General features: G+C 37.6%; 1 protein-coding gene across 3 annotated transcripts in view; it reads right to left on the reverse strand.

Annotated features, from left to right (window-relative positions):
* Positions 1–20599, reverse strand: part of SPATA18 (spermatogenesis associated 18) — a 36400-nt gene that overhangs the window by 15248 nt on the left and 553 nt on the right. Inside the window, exons 2-7 of one of the 3 annotated variants that reach the window (XM_087936597.1) lie at positions 16118–16223; positions 14970–15085; positions 13358–13476; positions 6956–7051; positions 4271–4396; positions 1876–2113 (exon numbers count right to left, since the gene is read on the reverse strand). In XM_087936597.1, the coding sequence (XP_087792723.1) occupies positions 1876–2113; positions 4271–4396; positions 6956–7051; positions 13358–13476; positions 14970–15085; positions 16118–16223 (801 nt within the window). The remainder of the gene's footprint in view (positions 1–1875; positions 2114–4270; positions 4397–6955; positions 7052–13357; positions 13477–14969; positions 15086–16117; positions 16224–20599) is intronic. The other 2 variants (XM_087936598.1, XM_087936599.1) reach the window with 2 other exon arrangements.

The raw sequence follows: 20599 nt of genomic DNA on the forward strand, positions 1-20599 counted from the left end.
AACAAGAAGAAAACCTTCTACGCACCAATTCCACCCACACTTTCTACAATTTTGTAAACAACAAACTAAAAGACTCAAGGTCCATCCCACCCCTGAAAGGACCTAATGGCAAAGACTGCAACGACGACACTATTAAAGCCAACCTCTTTAACACATTCTTTGGCTCAGTATTTGTAAACAGCAATGGATCATGCCCAGTATTTCCTAGTCAAACAACAGACAACTACAATGATCTAATACATATTGATTTTACAGAAGACATTGTTGAAAAAGCACTACGCAATGTAAAACCATCTCTATCTATTGGACCAGATGGAATATGTGCCTACTTCTTAAAAAAGCTACTCACTGCCATAGCCGAACCTCTAAGCATAATCTTTGAAAAATCTTTCAGGACCAGCTCCTTGCCAAAACTATGGTCACAAGCCACGGTCAACCCCCTCTTCAAAAAGGGAGACGGCAGCCTAGTTGAAAATTACAGACCAATCTCTTTATGCTGTGTCATCTGTAAAGTCATGGAATCAATTATTAACCAATCCATCATCCTCCACTTAGAAACAAACAACCTACTCTCTAATAAACGATTTGGTTTTAGGAAAAAACTATCCTGTAATCTGCAATTCTTACATTGCAAAAACATATGGACTACACAACTCGATCAACAATAGACGCAATCTACATAGACTTCTGTAAAGCCTTGGATTCAGCGGTACACGACAAACTACTCCTAAAACTAAAATCTTATGGTATCTCTGGACACCTGCATAACTGGATAGAAGCATTCCTGTCAAACAGACAACAAATGGTCAAAATTGGGAGCGTCCTATCAAATTCTGTACCTGTCAACAGTGGTATCCCCCAAGGCAGTGTTCTAGGACCAACTCTTTTCATACTCTACATAAATGACCTCTGTGATTATATCAAGAGCAACTGCGTTCTCTTCGCTGACGATGTAAAGCTATTCAATACCACAGACAATACTGCTATGACTATGTATCAGAATGGTCAAACAAATGGCAAATTCAAATCTCAACAAATAAATGCTCTGCCTTACATACTGGCAAAAAAATACAGAAAATAAAATACAGGCTGAATAGTCAAGACTTAGTTGATGATCCAAACTCTGTCAAGGATCTTGGAGTAAGTACTCATCTCAAATGACCTAAGTGCTAGAGCCCACTATAACTACATAGCCAAAAAGGCGTTAAGAGTTGTTAACCTAATCCTACGTAGCTTTTTCTCTGGTAATATCATACTACTAACTAGAGCATACAAAACATTTGCTACACCAATACTTGAATACAGCTCATCAGTCTGGAATCCACATTACGTATCTGATATTAACACCGTTCAGAAAGTACAGCCACTTAGCCACTGAGCCACCATGGTATATCTAAATACTAAGTACTATTCTTTTTAGTAGCCAATGCCAGCTATTTTTTTTAATAGAATAGAATTCTTTATTGGCCAAGTGTGATTGGACACACAAGGAATTTGTCTTAATGCAAATGCTTTCAGTGTACTTGATTCATAGATTTCATGCAGCTGCTAATGAATTCTGGGTTAACTAATCAGAGGAACAAACCATGGATCTTCTTTTAAGGAGCTCAAAAATACAAGTTCATAAAATAAACTCTAAGTAAGCCATCAATGGCCATGTGTAAGTCATCTGCACAATTGAACTGTTCTTCATAAAAACATCTCTAATCTGTGATAAGCATATTGTTGAACCAACATCAACATTTCATATTTCCGTAATGAGACCTGATGACAGAAGTTCCAGCGACTGACGCTTCTAAGCAGTTTATGATCCGTGTGCACTTATCAAAGTAATGAGTATTAATGGCATTAAAAAAAAACAGTTGCGTGTCATACCACAACAGCGGTATAGATTATTCTCTGCACCATTTCCAGATCATCTGTGTAGCTCCTCAAGAGGGTTTGAGCATCTAGACGTTCTTGAGAGTAAATGTCATTGAATCGTTCCACAAGGCGAGCATGGCGCAAAGCATAAGTAAGTCTTCCCCGGCTGGGTGAAAAATTCCGTGCTGGAGATGGACTCGGCGATCTACTTCGAGCAAGTCTCGGAGGAGAAGATCGATTTCGTGCAAGCCTGAAACAAGATTTGCCGAATGGCAGGCAGGCAAAATCTTTACTGCTACAAATACTTTGCTCCAAATACAGGAAGATCTTGACTTACAATGGTTCATTTAGTGACTTTTCAACGTTTAAAAGGCACTGAAAAATGTGACCTATGACCGTTTATCACAGTTACAACCTTTCTATCATCCCCATGACCACGTCAGCAAAATTCAGATGCTTGGCAGGTGGCTCATATTTATGACCATTGCTATGTGCCGGGGTCATATGATCCCCTTTTGCGACCTTAAAATTAATGGGGGAGATTCACTTAACAACCGTGTTACTAACTTAACAACTGCAGTGATTCACCTAACAACTGTGGCAAGAAATGTCATGAAATGGGGCAAAATTCACTTAACCAATTTCTCACTTAGCAATGGAAATTTTGGGCTCAAAATTTGGGCTATATTTAAACTAAGCACATATGAAATTAGAAGATGGAATGCAAGTATCTCAAGTAAATCAAGAGAAGAATTGTTTGAGGCAGAAAAACTGAACTTCTCTCTTCTCTTTTTCTCCTGTTATACCATTTCACCTTCCTTTCCTTCATATCAGATATTTGGGCAAACAAAAGTTTGGGAATACATTTTGCTTGGCATAGGAAACTATCTAACTCTCCCTACCTAAATTGAATAAGCTTTGCAGGCAAAAGTCACTTAACAAATTTCTCACTAAGCAATATAATTTTGGTCTCACTTGTGGTCATATGTTGAGGACCACCTGTAGTTAAAAAAAATTTTTTTTGTATTTGTTTCTATTGTTCTAAGAAAAACACCAGCCATTTTTATTATTATTGCTTATAAAGGTCTACATTTTTGTCACAGTGAGATACTTTACTGCTTTTGATTCTAGTACACTTTGATACAAAAGATTAGTTTTGTGAATATTCCCAAATTCAAGAAATATTTAATGATTTTTCAAAATGTTTTGGTAGATACAATTCTTTCTCTTTGGGGGAAGATGTTTCATCTTGAACTGAAAGGCAGGAGTAAATAAATTGTAAATCTATGGATATGGCCTCTTTCCCCAGATCAAGGAAATATAATAATCCCCAGAGTTGCTCTCTATGAGTCGCTCTCTAGGCGTATAAATTTAATAAATAAATGAATTATTGTAATGAGCTTTTCAGAGCATGGGAAACTAGATAGAGATAGGAAAAATATCCAAGCACAGAACATTCTGACAGACTTGAACACTGGGTCCCAACTAACAAAATGAAATTCAATGTAGAGAAAAATAAAGTCTTACACTTAGGCAAGACTAACCAAAACTACATATATATAGATTGGGAAAAACCAGGGTTGAAGCAGTAACTGTGAAAGGATCTTGGAGTCTTGGTGGACAACCAATTAAATATGAGCCAACAGTGCACAGCAGCCGCCAAAAAAAGCCAATGCAATCCTAAATTGCACTAACAATTTAATCAAGATCATGTGAGGTACTAATATCACTCTATAAAGCCTTAGTAAGACCACACCTAGAATACTGCTCTAGTTTTGGTCACCAGACTATAAAAAAGATGTTGAGACTCTAGAAAGAGGGCAGAGAAGAGCAACCAAGATGATTAGGGGACTGGAGGCTAAAACATACGATGAACGGTTACAGGAACTGGGCATGGCTAGTCTAGGGAAGAGAAGGACCAGGGGAGACAGGAGAGCATCTTCCAATATTTGAGGGGCTGCCACAGAGAGGAAGGGGTCAAGCTATTTTTTAAGGCACCCAAAAGCCAAACAAAGAATAATGGATGGAAACTGAACAAGGAGAGATTCAACCTGGTAATAAGGACAAATTTTCTGACAGTGAGAACAATCAACGAATGGAACAGAAGTTGCCTTCAGAAGTTGTGGGAGCTTCATCCCTGGATGCTTTCAAGAAGAGACTGGACTTGAAATGGTTTAGGGTCTTCTGCTTGGATGGGGAGTTGGACTAGATGACCTACAAGGTCCTTTCCAACTCTGTTATCTGAACGTTCTTTCTTCATCCACAAAACATCTAATCATTTCCCCAACCCATCACAAATAGAATAGAAGGAGACCAAGAATCTCTAATGAAGACCCCACGAGAAAAGAAGCTTGCTTTTTGGCTCTCATAAGCTGCAAAAAAAAAAAAAACCTTCACAGGTCCTTACCTGCTTTGAAGAAGGGACTTCTCAGCCCGAAGGATAGCAATTTCATCCTTCAATGTCTGTAACTGATTCTCGTACTCATCCAGATTCTCCAAAGTGCAATCTGATTTTGCCTGAGAAGCCTTTAAGCTTAACCACAAAAAAACAAATCAGATAAAATGCACGATTGAAGTGATGCTCTGCTTTTTTGTGCCATATTAACATCAGCCTGGGAGATTAAAAAATGGTAAGCGGGAGGAATTCAAGAGTTGCTCCTACACAGTTGACAATTATCCTCACAATTTAAAGTAAACCTTTGCATTTTTTAACTCTCTTCACCACTCGAAAGCCATGTGGAACTTTCTGCATTCTATTATTAGCTATAAAATTATAAACATTGAGGCATATCATGTTGTTTCGAGGTATTTTAAAAAAACCACCCAGGGTTCCAATCTACCTCAATCCCAAATGTGGTTAGGAGAAAGCAGCTAGTCTTGTCAACTCAAAAGTTACTGCCCCTGCCAATACTAAAGCCTTCCTACCCCTCTTTGCCCAATCCTACTCATTTGCACAAATGTGTGTTTCAGAGGTGGTCTTCAGCAGGTTCTGAGCAGTTCTGGAGAACCGGTAGCGGAAATTCTGAGTAGTTCAGAGAACCGGTAAATACCACCTCTGACTGGCTCCGCCCCCATCTATTCTCTGCTTCCCGAGGCCCAGCTGATCGGCTGGGTCTTCTTTGGTTGACCTGCACAGGAGAACAGAGCTGGAAAGCAGGTTAGTGGGGTGGGGAGGGAAGAGGGAATTTTCAGTAATTTTCCCCCAGGAGTGGGGAGGGAATGGAGATTTTACAGTATCCTTCCGCTGCTATGCCCACCAAGCCACACCCACCAAGTCAAGCCATGGCATGCCATGCCCACCAAGCCACACCCACAGAACCAGAAGTAAAAAAAATTGAATCCCACCAAAGGTAGGTTCCCACTCCCTTTACACAGCGGGACTCTATCCCTCTCTTATCGATTGTATGAAGCTCCGTATAAGTAGTTTCCCCACTGATTTCAAATGAAATGGGATGCTTTATAGAGAATAGGACAAGTTGCTACGGCCAACTCGCTGCAGCCAACTTGCCATGGCCAACTCCCCAAGACCATCTTGCCATGGAACAACTTGCTGCAGGACAATTCAACAATTCTATTTAATTATTTAAAATAAAATTTAAAAACATGTTTGCAATTCACATTTCGTTCCATCCTTCTTTTTGCATCCTTTCCCCCCACTATTTCTTTGATATTAGTGTTAACTCTTGGCCTATGGCGAGTTGTCCTGCAGTGAATTGGCCATGGCGTGTTGGTCGTGGCGAGTTAACTGTGGCAAATTGTCATAGATCCTGCTTTACATGACATAAGATGGGAATTCATATGTATAGATTGTATCCAGCGAGTGGCTAAAAACCCACTGTGCGTTTTAGAATTCCTTTCAAGTGCATCACAATGGTGGCCTTTGAGTTTAGTATTTTACAATTAGTTTTTATTAAGCTATGCTTGCACTCACTGACTATCATTCTGCAGAATCAATACACAAAAAGCACATTTAGGTTGCAATATTAAATAAGCCTAACTAGCGAATAAACCTGAATGAGCACATGGGAATAAGCCCAAGATTCTGAATAAGTTTATTTACATGGTTAAAAATCAACATGAGCATTTAACTAATATCATACCGTTATTTAATTGCACTATCCTGCAAACAAGTTTGACTTTCCCCCACATGTCTTTTGCTGATTTTTCTATACCCACTTGAGTTCAAAGTAACCGCTGACAATAAAAGTTAAAAATAATAATAATATAATACTGAGTAAATATAATACTGCACACGTCACGGAAGCACAGGGGCAAAATTGTTCAGAAAGATTCAGTACAACGGCTGCTAAAATCACAGTGTGGAATATCATGAATTGAATGATGTGAAAACTTTCAGCATGCAATCAGCCCCTTGACAATTCCAATAAACTCTAACCCTAACCTCTAAAAATATGGAAGTCATAAATATTGGATTACACATAATAGAAAAACATTCAGAGCTTTCTGAGACAATAACCTTTCCAATCCCATTCAAGCAGTATACAAGATTTTTTAATATAAAAAAATAACACCATCTTTGGAATGCAGGGTCTTATAAGTAAGGCCAGCCTAATATTAGAAGATACAGTCTCCCCTTTTTAGGACTGTGTTTATTGGTCTTGGAGTTGCACAGACTTAGACTCCCAATCAATCAGGATGAAGAAAAAACCATTCAAATAAAGCACAAAGCCAGCACCAAATTCAAATAGTAACGGCTGCCAATGCCTGACACACAGGCCTAAGAAGAACCCAATACACAAGCCTGATGATGGCAAATGAGATTCTGCCGAAACGTTGCTATAACTTTAAAAGCACAACTATTAAGACATGGGAAAATGCCCAAACAAACCTAAATACCACATATATAAATACCCATGAAAACATAACACACACACACATATTCTTTTTACATACTAAATATTCAAAAACAGGTACTTGTACAAAAGGTCATCTATATCTGTCCAAAAGCAACTCAGACTTATGACCATTATAAAATGAAAAATCTAAACCTTTAGAAAAATCTATAATTTTGACAAATAGATAATAGTTATAAGTAGTCCTGCACGATAAGGCGGGTTTTTTTTTTCCTTACTCTGTTTTTAGCTGAACAATTTCATCTTCCGCTGCCAAAAGAGTAGTAGCTGATTTGGACTTTGTGTCTTCAAGAGACAACTTGGCTTCTGTCAGACTGCAAGAGAATTTAATACCCAGAGATATACCTTTAAATGTAAAGACACTATTTTTCTAGTTTGAAAAAATATAAATTTTCCCCCCAGTGAAATAGGGAGCAGTGTCTTGAAAACTGCAATTCCAATAATCCCCTTGGGGGAGCTTTGAAAAGGCTGACTAAATAATATTAACAGGTAAAGTACTTTTATCAAAATCAAAACAACTAGTACACAGAAGTAGCCATCAGCCAAACCTAGATCTTCTACTTTCAGGGGAAACATCATAATATAACAATCACATTTACCTTAAGTGAGATAGAGATATATAGATATATAGATATAGATAGATATAGATATAGATATATAGATATATGGGGCAAGTGTAACTTAAACCACAATTTGAAAAATCACAAATGCGTAACAGACGCTCAATAATTTACAGAACGTCCTTCATATATTTTCTTTGCAGAAGCTAAAATTTGCAACAAATGATATTTGCATATATTTTGAAGGCTGTAATTGGATCCCCACAGACTCAAAAGGCAACTTAGGTATCTGTCCATCTATTAGTCAATCTAGGCTAGTGTTGTTTGTTTACGGTCTTGAAAGTAGCTCTTTCAAATATCATGTCAATGTTGTCCATTGTTTGCTGTCAGAAGCTTTTAAGCGGAAATTCTAGGATTATTCCGCTCAAGTATGGATTCTGTCTAAAATGTCAATCCTGATTTCTAGTTTGACAATCTACATCTGACAACATTGCCAATTCATTCCGTTGCTTTGATACGACAACAAAGAGCTTCCTTCAATATCATTATTGAATCCTTTCCACATGTCAATTTAGTAGGCAAATTAGAGTTAGGTCATTTATGTCCTCTCATACAGAGGCTATATTAAAAACAAACTCTGCATTGAGAGAGGTCATTGGAGTTTGTTTTTTTTCCTGCAATTATGAAAATGCACTTCAAAAAGTTAGGAATAATATAGTTGGGAGAGATGGAGCCCTCTTGCCAAGGGAAAGATGCCATAAGCAAGAGGGAAAAGTTCATTTCTCCTGCAGCTTCCTGTTCTCAGGTGTCTTCAAAATAGGTTTTGGAGAGTGCGTCTCCAGAGCAGAGGCTGGGGATGAGATGGCTGCAGAAAAGACAAGAGGTAGGAAAGGACTGTTGCGTAAATAAAAGGTCTCTTTCATGATAACTGGATTTCCTTAATTTCTTTAAACGCATCTCAAGAAAAGAACTATCAAACTAATTGCACTATTAGCGTTTCTTTGACTGACTGCATTTGTACCTGTTATAATAAAAAACTTATTATATATGTGTCAATAAATCTAAAGTCAAACGCAATTCATTGTATTTATCCAAAAGGAAGACAACCTTAAGTTTTAAACAAGGGAAGACTGTACAGCAAAAAAACCCACCCAAAACTATATATCTCCATTACTGTATATTCAAGTAAACAGGGGGAACCTTCTCATTTTAAATGCAATTTACCTACCATGACGACCATCTGTACTTTTCACACATACACACAAGCACACTCACACTTTAACACTCTAGACAGATGTCTACAACATATGAATATTTCAAATTTATTCATCAATCTGTCCCACTATCCTGCCATACATACATCGAAGGGCACTGAGAAGTAAGACAAACTTAAGATTTTCCTCCATCGTCGTTAGTAAAATATCTGTTCCTCCTTCAACCCTCCCTCGACTCCAATAGTCATAAGAAAATTCATATGTTTTTGACACCAGGAAAGTATCATTCTTGCTAAGTGTGATTTTTTTAAAAAGGAGATCAAAGCTATTTTAAGGAACTAATTTCTTAACTGGAAACAGTCTTCTTACGTTTAATCAGCTCAACAAGAGAAAATGGATGTGATGCGTGGAATTCTGACAGACGCAAGAAAATTGTGTAGTTTGCCGAAACACAGTGTACATTTAAGATATGTTGCCTTCTAAAATTGTGATTCTTGGTCTTGCTGACACAAGCATAGTGAGGCTGTGGCCCTTCTGATATAATCATAATTAAAATTCTCAACATCCTTTACCATTAAGTATGATTCAGCAACCTCAAGAGAATTACAGTTTCCAATTACTCACAACTTGAGAATTAATGAGATAAAATAACTGCTCTTCCAATAGAAGAGAATATACGGAGCTCAGTGTTGAACACTTGAATTCTTGGTACTTGTTTCCTGCTTGACTGCTTGTCTCATGTCCATCCTTGCTTGGTTGCTGAAGAGGAGGTATTCAGAGATGGTATTCAGCCAGTTCAGGCCAGTTCCGCTGTACTGGTAACGAAAATTTTGACTAGTTCGGAGAACCAGCAAATACCACCTCTGGCTGGCCCTGCCCATCCACCCCGCCCTATCCTGTCCTATATTCCCTTGTTTAGCTCAGCTGATTTGCACAGCGAAGTGAAATGCAAAAACAGCTCACCTCACCAGCACTGACAGAAGGCGGTTTTTCATTGCTGCGCACGTATGTTTGGCGCTTGAACTGATTCGCGCAGCAGCTGAAGCGTGCTCATAGAACCGGTGGGGAAAAATTTGGAATCCCACCACTGGAATCCCACCAGTCTTTTTTCCCTTCTTAGCTTTTTTGTTGTCTCTTTTGAATGGTTTGCTTTCATGTGTTTGCTGATGGCTGTCTAGAATGCTCAGTTTCCCACCTAAAACTATGTATGGTTGAGTCTGTCCTTCCGTTTAAGATTAAGGGGTATTCATTGTACATTATCTTCTAACTGCTAGCCGGTGTTCATGGAGGTATTCTGCTAAACTTCCCTCTGTCCTACATGATGGCTGCTATAGTCCTTATACTTTATCTTGTAGAGTATTCCTGATTTGTCTTCTTCAGCCTACTGGGCCTTTGGGTTTACTTAAGATGTTTTGGCGGGCTTTAGTTAGTGTGCCACAATAATGCAATATAATTATCTGCTGTAGCTTCTAGGATTTTGGGGGTGTATGGCGGTGTTATTCTTTTTATAGCTTGTGTCATTTGTGCTGTGGGGGGTCAGGTTCCAATAAAACTGTGTGGGTATCTTTTTTTGGGGGGGGGGATGTTGTATAGATGGTCTGTTTTCTTTTTCTGATGTAGTGCGTTTGTACACGACTCCTTTTGTGGGAGGTTGGGCTGTTACTTTGGTAGTGGGACACTTAGTTACCCTGGCTTGTTTATCAATAAGACTTGATTTTAAAATGATGAAGATATCCAGGAAAGGTATTGTAAATTTGATTCCTTTGAAGAAGTTGATTGTATCCAGATCCAAACTTTGGGTTGTATATGTGGGAGTTCTGTAGTTTTTAGATGCTGCATGATTGTCTCTGCTAGGAGTTGTGTGTCCTGCTGTGCAGTTTATTGGTCATTTGTTCATCCTATTAAGTACATGTAACCACAAGCTTCAAATTTCTAAAGTGCCTAAACTACTTTGCTGAGCTATTTTCCATCCAGCTGTGCAGTTTACTGGAAGTTTGTATCTGAAACTAGTGTCAGAATTGCTCGTCCTATTAAGGATATTGAAAGAAGTACCAGTTTATGTCAGTTTTGACTGTATGTCTTTGATACGTTTTCCATCCAACTTTTTTTGATATTTGTTATGGACATCGATTCATAGTGCAAGACAATAAGAAAATCTAATTAGTTGTCATTTTGTTTATCCAAATATTTTAAAACTCTTAAGTCAAAACTGTAAAGCCAACTTTGTCTAGTGGATAAGGCACTAGGATAGAAAACGGGAGATCATGAGTTCGCGTCCTGCCTTAGCCATGAAAGCTGGTTGTGTGACATTGGGCCAGTCATTCTCTCTCAGCCCAACTTATTTCATAGGGTTGTTGTAGGAAAAACAGGAAGAATAATATTTTCAGCTCATTATTTGTAAAAATAATAAAAAGGGATATAAATAAACTATGGTATTTAATCGAAACTGTGGGAAATCAGTGCCTTTTATTCCAGAACATTCCTGACTGGCAAGAAGAAACATATCCAAGCAGACTAACCAACATATTGTGGTCCCACAAACATCCTATAGTATATATCAATATATTAACATAATTCAATAATGGAGAAAACCAGAAATGGTGGACATTTTCAAATATAAGAAAATCTATTTTTTTATCTTTCCATGTGACTTCAAGGTCTTTATATAGATCAGTTATAATGATCCAAATAGTTCCAAATGTTCAGGATTTTCCTCAGACTATTTTTCCTCAGACTATATTAATTATTTTTCCCAACATGTCCCAAATCAGCTCCTACTAAAACATGAAAACTTGAATTCAATTTTGTAAGGTTTCTGAAATATGTTATTACTCAATGTACTTTATTTTGGAGTACAGCATGTGAGTATTTTTACAGTTGCAAAGGGAAATATTTCTATTTGATTTTCCTAGTATAAAATAATACTGTTTTAAGATTTATGAATCTTTCATGTTATAGGCTGACATTCCATTAATCACACAAAACTAATTCTCAATTATATACAGGGCAAAACCAGGTAGATTTTATTCATTTAGCCATTAAATGTTTGCTGCATTTTGAGTTAAAATATCTTGGAAAAGAAATAAATAGTTCAATAAAGGTTACAAACTACAACTTTCTTTAAAGAGCATTTCTTGTTACTTATTTTTTTAAAAAAAATAGGTGCTTGTAAATATTTATGGTTTTATCTCTAGAAGAATTTTAGCCCTTATAAATTTATTTATGTTTAGGTCAATTTTGCTCATAATATTTGTATAATTCAAGCTGTTTCTGAATATGCTCTTCATAAAGAAACACAAATCTGTTAATAATTATAGTTGATGTCCAGCTCATAATTTATGAGGTTTGCAAGGAAGCAAAACATAAGAGATTTTTTTTTCTATTTGGGGGGGAAATGAGGAAACAGCCATATTTTAAAAAAATATTCGAGAACCACTTTATAGATGCTTATTTTTTTCTATATCTGTGTGTAAACTTGCTGAGAGCCAGTTTGGTGTAGTAGTTTAAAGCACTGTGCTAGAAACTGGACAATCTTGAGTTGTAACTCTAGCTTATACATGAAACCAGATGGATGACTTTGGGCCAGTCACTCTCTTTCAGCCCTAGAAGGAAAGCAATGGCAAACCACTTCCAAAGATGTTGCCAAGAGAACTGTAGGGATTTGTAGGGAATGACTAAAAGACACATCACACCCCCACTAAAAACCTTCACTTCCACGGTCAATGAATACAGTTATGCCAATTGTATGGTAAATATCTTGCATTGTACAATACAATACTATTTATACTTGCCAGTTTATGCCAAGCAGCCTTTTCTCATTTGATCTTCTCCAGATTGACAGAGGTGAGCAAAAAAAGAGGAGGAGGAGGAGGAGGAGGAGGAGGAGGAGGAGGAGGAGGAAGAAGAAGAAGAAGAAGAAGAAGAAGAAGAAGAAGAAGAAGAAGAAGAAGAAGAAGAAGAAGAAGAAGAAGAAGAAGAAGAAGAAGAAGAAGAAGAAGAAGAAGAAGAAGAAGAAGAAGAAGAAGAAGAAATAATAATAATAATAATAATAGTAATAGTAATAGTAGTAGTTTCAAGTAGTGGTTAAGGTGCTGAACTAGAAATCAGGTAACTGTGAATTCAGGTTCTGCCTTAGGTCTGAAATCCAGTTGAGTGACTTTGGACCAGTCATTCCCTTTGAATCCATCTCATCTCACAGGGTTATTGTTGTGGGGAAAGGAGAAGGAAGGAGGAGTATTAAATACAGGTAATCCTTGACATACAACCATAACTGGAGCAGAATTTGTTACAAAGGTTGTTAAGAGAATCATGCTGGATTTTATGTCACGGTTGTTCAGAGAATAGTTGTGGTTGTTAAGCAATCCAACCAGGCATTAAACAAACCCGGCTTTCCCCATAGACTTTGCAAAACATCTAAGGTCACAAATGGCAATCCCATAACCCTGGAATGCTACAACCATCATAAATATATGCCAGCTGCCAAGCACCCAAATTTTGATCAGGTGACTTTGGAGGTGCTGCAATGGTCCTAAGTTTGAAGACCGGTTGAAACTAACGTCTGTATCTCTGGTGGCTAAATGGATGGTTGTAAGTCAAAGACCACCTGCATGTTTGCCCACTTGAGTTATTTCAATAACAACACAGGCAGGATTAAAAAATAATTAAAAGCACCAGAATTCCCAGGTACTAGCCACACAAACCGGATTAAAAATCCTGGCTGCTGTGTCCCATCATACCTGGAAGGCCTCTGTTTGTAAATGCTGCAAAGTTATTTGTATACAACAGGATTCAATATTTTCAACTTATAGAAGGACAAAAAAAAAGAGAGGTTTTTTTTTTCCCCTACTCTTGTTGCACCAAACTCAGCTGTAACCGTGTGGCACTCAGCTCTTTTTCCAGCTGTTCAACTTCAAAGTTCCGAACGCTGCTTAATTCCCTCAGCAGTCTGTCTTTCTCAAGGGATTCCTACAAGCAGATATACATAGTCTAAAAATTATAAATGAAAGGGCATTTGAACATATCCCAGAAACATTGTGAGAAGTTATACAGATATCTTGAATTAATTTTATTAATTTTATTTTATTTTTCAATTTTAAGGAAGGCCAAGCAAAAATACATAAGTTGGGAGGGTGCCACACAACCACCAACATTAGTTTTTCATCCAGGCATGGCAACCCCTGACATAACAACGTAATAGCATGCATGGCATCATCTTCACCCACTCACAGCTTGGGGCAAACCCTTTTTTAATGTTTTATTTTATTTATTTATCAATAGCTTACAAGATGATGAATATAAGTATAAATAAAGGACATAGAATAATTGGGGACAATAGGACGGGGATGGTAGGCACAATTGTGCGCTTATGCACGCCCCTTACACACCTGTTAGGAAAGGTAAATGTGCCAGAAAAGCAACAAAGTTATGGGGGGCTGCTTCTGTCTTACACACTTGGAGTGGAGGAGAACCCTTGGAATAATGCTAATGTCACACGTAACTTCCAAGCCTTCCCACCAGGGTTTCCTAGGTCTGGCAACTTCCAGGAAGGTGGACTTCAAATCCCAGAATTCCACAGCCAATATGGCCACTGACGAGAACTCAGAGACTAGGATGTTCTACCTCTATTCTGGAAGAGAAGGTAGGTTTCACACTACATACTCAGCCAGGTGGAAATGAAGACTCAACCGTCCAGACTAAAAATATTTATAAAGATTAAATCATGGCCACTGGAGTAGTTTATTAAAACTGACCCATTTGAGTAAATTTATATGGATGACTAACAAAATCTCTCAGTTAAACTTTGCTCCAGTTGCCATGATTTAATTTTTTTTAGATTACTCCACCCTGCTACAATCATCTAAGTTATGAGTAAGGAACCATGGTCCTTTTATGACTTATGGATTTCAATTCCTAGAATTGGCTGGCTCTGGGAGTTGGTCCACAAGTCATAAAAGGGCCTTTGATCCTCAGCCCTGATCTAAGTAAGATCCTCTGTCATTTGAAATTATTCTTCTGCTTCATACGATTTGCTTAGCCTTGTCAAATTAATTTTCCCAACTATAACATTGCTTTTCCAATTAAGATGTTCAACAGAAACATATAAATATGAAACCACAAAATAGGGAACTCTTCCATAAAACAGCCATGTATAGATTAGAATAACGCATACTTCTAGAACTTTGTGTAAAGTGTTCACTGACCAAGCAAAATGATTTTGCAATACAGAATCTTTGATAGACTGAAGATCCATTATGAAATTGTATTTTCAGCAAGGATTTCTCCAGAGATAAACGTGTTTTTTTTTTTGCAATCAGTTTCAAATTCTATATGTGAAGTCTGAACACCCAAGCAAATTTTAAAAGACCGATGATAAAAGATACAATTTCTGAATCCAAACCATGCAAATGTTTGGTTTAATTTTTATATTAGGATTTTTTTTAAAAAAAAAGAATAATTACCTGTAATACGGAAGAACTTGTGTCCAGGGTGCTTCCAAAAGTTGGGCTCGAAAAGCAAGTACCCAACCATGGGAGAAGACGGGATTTTATTATTTCCATACCTTCATAATTGCCACCTGAATTGATAAATTAAAAATATATATGACAAAATTCTTTAAATGGTTGGGTATGAATCCATTTCAGAAACACGTGCCATACATGTACAATAGACAACAGTAGGCTTAATATCAGCCTCAAGAGTTGACGGGTTTATCCAAAGAGTCGGGAGTCAAAATGGAGGCCCAGTAAATGACTATGGGGCCAATCGGAAGAAACTAAATCTGGAAGAGCCTGATGACTTTACAACTAACACTCAACAATCTCTCAACAATATCAGTGCCTTTGTTGACACTACATATGCATCAGATGCATTCTTCCCATTACAGGTAGTCCTTGTTTAATGACAGTTCAAAGTTATAACAGCACTGAAAAAAGGAACTTGAGTGTTTTTGACACCTATGATCGTTGCAGCAACCCCAAAGTCGCATGATGAAAATTCACCTGCTTGACAACTGACTCACATTTATGACAGCTCAGTGTCCTAAACAGGATCATGGGATCCCCATTTTGTGACCTTCTGACGAGCAAAGTCAATGGGGTAGCCAGATTCACTTAAACAACCATATTACTAATTTAACACTGCAGGGATTTAACAGCTGTGGCAAAAAAGATTGTGAAATGGGGCAAAATTCATGTAACAAATGTCTCATATTATATATATATATATATATATATATATATATATATATATATATATATATATATATGTGTGTGTGTGTGTGTGTGTGTGTATGTATGCTCAATTGTGGTCATAGGTCAAAGACTAACTGTAATGACAGCAACAGATTCAGTAAAAAAAAAGGTTATGTCAAATCTTATCTTTTTCACATTTTAAATATTGCCTATTTTTATAAAGTCATCATTACTATGTGTGGGTGATCTACAGTAAGATTCATACTCTAAGACTGTTGGAAAATTCAAGTCTAAAGTAGGGAAATAGGGAGTTTCAAGGTGGGTTGTTTTTTTTTTTTGTAAAATTAGGGTGTTCAGGTCTGACAAATTCAATATTTCCGGATATTCAGGGAATCCTTTAGGACAGGTAATCTCACCTTCTTGACAAGCTTTATTGAGAATCGAAAACAGCTGTCCCTGAATCGTGGAGTTCAGTTCCATGATTTCACAGCATAGAGTCAAGTTTTTATTACATGAGTTAATCTGAAAATCAGGTAAATGTTCTTGATTAATCCAGTTTTATCCGTATTATTCCTTCACCAGTCATGCTTAGCAACAGAACAAATTGAGTCAGAAGTACAATTTTACATTGTACTGTACATCGCTCCTGCTGAGCAGGAGGGTATATTATAATAAAAGTGGGGAAAGATGAGCTAATTTTTTCTTTACTTTTAGCCATACAAGTCATCAGAAAGTTTTCCTTGTTTACTGAAAGACCACCTTGTACACGGAAATTTATGCAGTGTTTATCATAACTGAGCTATGAGCCACACTGCCATAGCAGAGTACAGTAGAGAAAAAAAATCAGTCTGTATTCACACTAAATAATCTCATTAGCAAATAAAACTATTTTCCATTTACAGTATGATATTTTTCAGTTACACTATGTGGTGCTATATAATACATTAAAAGGGAGAGAACATTTGGAACTGTGTTAGACATGCTCACAAAATGGGTGCTCTATGAGACTCTATGAGACTCATTCATACAATGACTAATTTTGTGGATTTCAAAGGCTTTACTGCAAATAAATATTGATGCAAAGTTTGTGTTTTTCTTTCCATTTATCTATAGTATTTAAGCAATCAAATAGGATAGGGAAACAGGTGGGAATCAAAGGAAGTGGCATTCAGCTTTGTTCGGGTATTTTCCCACGTCATTGTAGTTGTGCTTTTAAAGTTGTAGCAACGCTTCGGCAGAATCTCATCTGCCATCATCAGGCTTCTGTATTGTGTTCGTCTGTGAGTTTATATATATATAAAGAATGTAAAGCTTTACAAACTCTGAACTCTGGGGCATCAACTAGACACAAGGACAGTTTTTCCCTCATGCCATCACTCCTCTAAACTTCTAATTCCCATAACACTGTCAAGCTATTTAGTAAGACTATTAATATTCTTCTTCTCGTCTTTCTTATTACTTATCTCCTTTTCTACTTACAACTGTAACTTTGTTGCTGTATCTTAACAATTTATATTGTTTTATTTAGTTTCCTAGTACAATTTATGTTGATTGCTTATTTAGTATCCTATGTCTATCACTAATTTTATGATTTATGATGAATGTATTTTTATGACTATACTCATGATTTATCACTTAGTTTTTATGTACAATGAGAGCTTACGCCCTGAAGACAAATTCCTTGTGTATCCAATCACAATTGGCCAGTAAAGAATTCTATTCTATTCTATTCTATTCTATTCTATTCTAATTTCTATTTCTATTCCTTCCCAGTGTAATGGTTTTCAATTCAACTGGCCAATTGGGTTGGGGGTGAATGAATCCTTCATTTCCTATTACCTCCAGCTCAACTTAGTGCATTTAAACAAAGAATATGGAGAACTCATTTTAAAAAAATAAACAAATACATCCCAAAACTATTCTTGTCCTAAAGATGCACAGTATGAATCCAGAAGTCTGAAATGGCCCTGATATTTATCAATTTATCAAAGACAAATATATATACATATACATACATACATATATATGTATGGCATTCAGCTTTGTTCGGGTATTTTCCCACATCATTATAGTTGTGCTTTTAAAGTTGTAGCAACGTTTTGGCAGAATCTCATCTGCCATCATCAGGCTTCTGTATTGTGTTCGTCTGTGAGTCAGACTTTTACAGTTGTTTCAGTTTTAAATTTGGGGCTAGTCTACTGCTGTGCCAGAATGGTTTTTTCTTCATCCTGATTGGTTGGGAGTCTTGGTCTGTGTTTATTGGTCTTGGAGTTTGCTGTGTTCTGCTTGATTGGTGTTTCTAATATCTTCCATCTGTTTTGTGGCTTTTTTTGTGTGTGTCTTGATTGGCTGGCAACATTGTGTTCCTGTATTGGAGGCTTTTAGTGCAGCTTGGCTCCGAGTAAATGGACAGCTATCATTTGCTAGGAAGGTAGGTTTCATCTGGGTGCCTGGTGGAGGTGTGTTTGAGATGGAGCTTTTGGCTTCGTGCCAGTGCAAGCAGTGCAAGCTTTCGGCTTCATGCCAGTGCAAGCAGTGCAAGCTTTCGGCTTCGTGCCACTGCTTGCACAGGCATGAACCCGAAAGCACCAGCCTGAGTGGGACCTCGCCGAAACGTCGCCAAAATACTCTTAATCTTACACAGGAAAAGACCCAAACACACTTAGACCTACATACCTGTACCCGTGAAAATCTACGAAATATGTATGTATGTATGTATGTATGTATGGTATTCAGCTTTGTTTAGGTGTTTTTCCACATCATTATAGTTGTGCTTTTAAAGTTGTAGCAACGTTTTGGCAGAATCTCATCTGCCATCATCTGGCTTCTGTATAGTGTTCATCTGCAGAAGCCTGATGATGGCAGATGAGATTCTGCCGAAATGTTGCTACAACTTTAAAAGCACAACTATAATGACGTGGGAAAATACCCGAACAAAGTTGAATATCATACATGTAAGTACCTGCGAAAACTTAAGAAAACACACACACACACACACACACACACACACACATATATATATATATATCACATTGCAATCATTAAGACATGGATTATAGTAAATTATAATAGACATTACAGGTGTTGCTAAGCCATTTATGGTACTATTTACTTCCAGGAGTAGAGCTAGTAGGGACTTGTGGTTAAGGTACCAGGCTAGAAATCAGGAGGCAGTGAGTCCTTTCAGACACAGAAGCTGCCTGGGTAACTTCGGGCCACTCACTCTTGCTCAGCCCAACTCACCTCACTCACCTCACTTGTTGTTGTGGGAAACATAAGAAAATTCAAAGTGGCAAATATATCTAATCGAATCCTCCGTCCTTTTCTTATTTTTCCCACAACAGCCCTGTGAGGTGGGTTGGTGGGATATTAATAAAAATTTAAAAATATGATAGATTCCATTCTTAACCATGAATATTATTGCTGCTGTATCTCAGTCTGCCTCAGAAGACTGTTGCAGGAACAAAAGGGGAGCTGGCTGAAAAAAAAAAAGAGCTAGTTTCCAAGTTACTTTGGTCTGAGCATCTTGGAGGATCAGCAGAATGAAAAAATCTAACATCTAAAAAGATTTTACAGGATACATTTCTAACCAAGTGAAATGCAAACGCTTAAGTGAGGGGGAACGACACACCTGTGGAACTATGAACTAAGGATGTAAATCTGATCAAAGTGAGCTCAATATTTGCCACCTGGTGACTCCAGGTAAACAAAGTTACTAAGGGTACCGAAGTGATTTTTTTTTCCCATTGGGATCACTGGGAGATTTTTTTTTTCTTTTCAATTTTCTAGCCAAGCCTGAAATTTCAACCTATGTTTTCCTCACCCAAGTCGCCTTTCCAGATCAGCCAAGGGCGACCGAGGGCGATCCGTGCCAAACTGGGGCGTGGGAGGAAGAAAAGAAACCTGAGTAATCAATAATTACAAATAATCGCTGTTCTGAGATGTTGTCGGTACAGTATACCATTACATTCTGTAACCGTGGCAACCAACCACGTTGCCTCCCTCCCTCCCTCGCTCCCTCCCTCTTGGCGCTGAAATCCAGCGTCCTTGGTTACGGGTTTTCCCGGGAAATGGCTCTCCAGGATCCATTTAAAAGTCTGGATCCATCTCCCGCCATAAACTTGCTTCTCAAAGCTCCATTTGTAAATCAGGATCGTGGTGGGGCTTTTCTTTCCCTTAAGAGGGTTTGTTTTTAAAAAAAAACCCATCCTTTCCCCAAAACACCTTGTTCTTGGACAGCCGCATTGGAAGCTTTTTATTATATTACTGCAGATGTATTTTTTTTTCCCCATTTTCCTGCTCTTGCTTTCGCCGGAAGGGAAAATAATATTGCATCGCGTTAAAAAAAAATATCAAGAATCTCTACCCCTCAGTGTAACAGATAACAGATAATCAGAGTTGGAAGGGACCTTATAGGTCATCTAGTCCAACCCCCAGCCCAGCCCAAGCAGGAGACCCTACACCATTTCTGACAAATGGCAGTCCAATCTCTTCTTGAAAGTCTCAAGTGATGGGACTCCCACAACCGTGGTGCTTCCCGACAAAATATCCATCACATTGTATCCAAATGCCCATCAAGAGACATTTTCTAGTATGATTTGATTGCTTATTGTACCTTATGACTATTATTCAGTGTTCTACCTTATGATTCTTGACGAATGTATTTTTTTCTTTTTATGTACACTGAGAGCATTTGCACCAAGACCAGTTCCTTGTGTGTCCAATCACATTTGGCCAATAAAGTATTCTATTCTATTCTATTCTATTCTATTCTATTCTATTCTATTCTATTCTATTCTATTCTGTTCTGTTCTGTTCTGTTTGGTTCTGTTCTATTCTGTTCTGTTCTATTCGAAGAGCTTACACTGGCCCAATGTCTGTTTTTTTCCAACATAGAT

The sequence above is a fragment of the Pseudonaja textilis genome, chromosome 6 (assembly GCF_049901715.1).
Source record: "Pseudonaja textilis isolate UNSWEBS1 chromosome 6, rPseTex1.2, whole genome shotgun sequence".
NCBI lineage: Eukaryota > Metazoa > Chordata > Lepidosauria > Squamata > Elapidae > Pseudonaja > Pseudonaja textilis.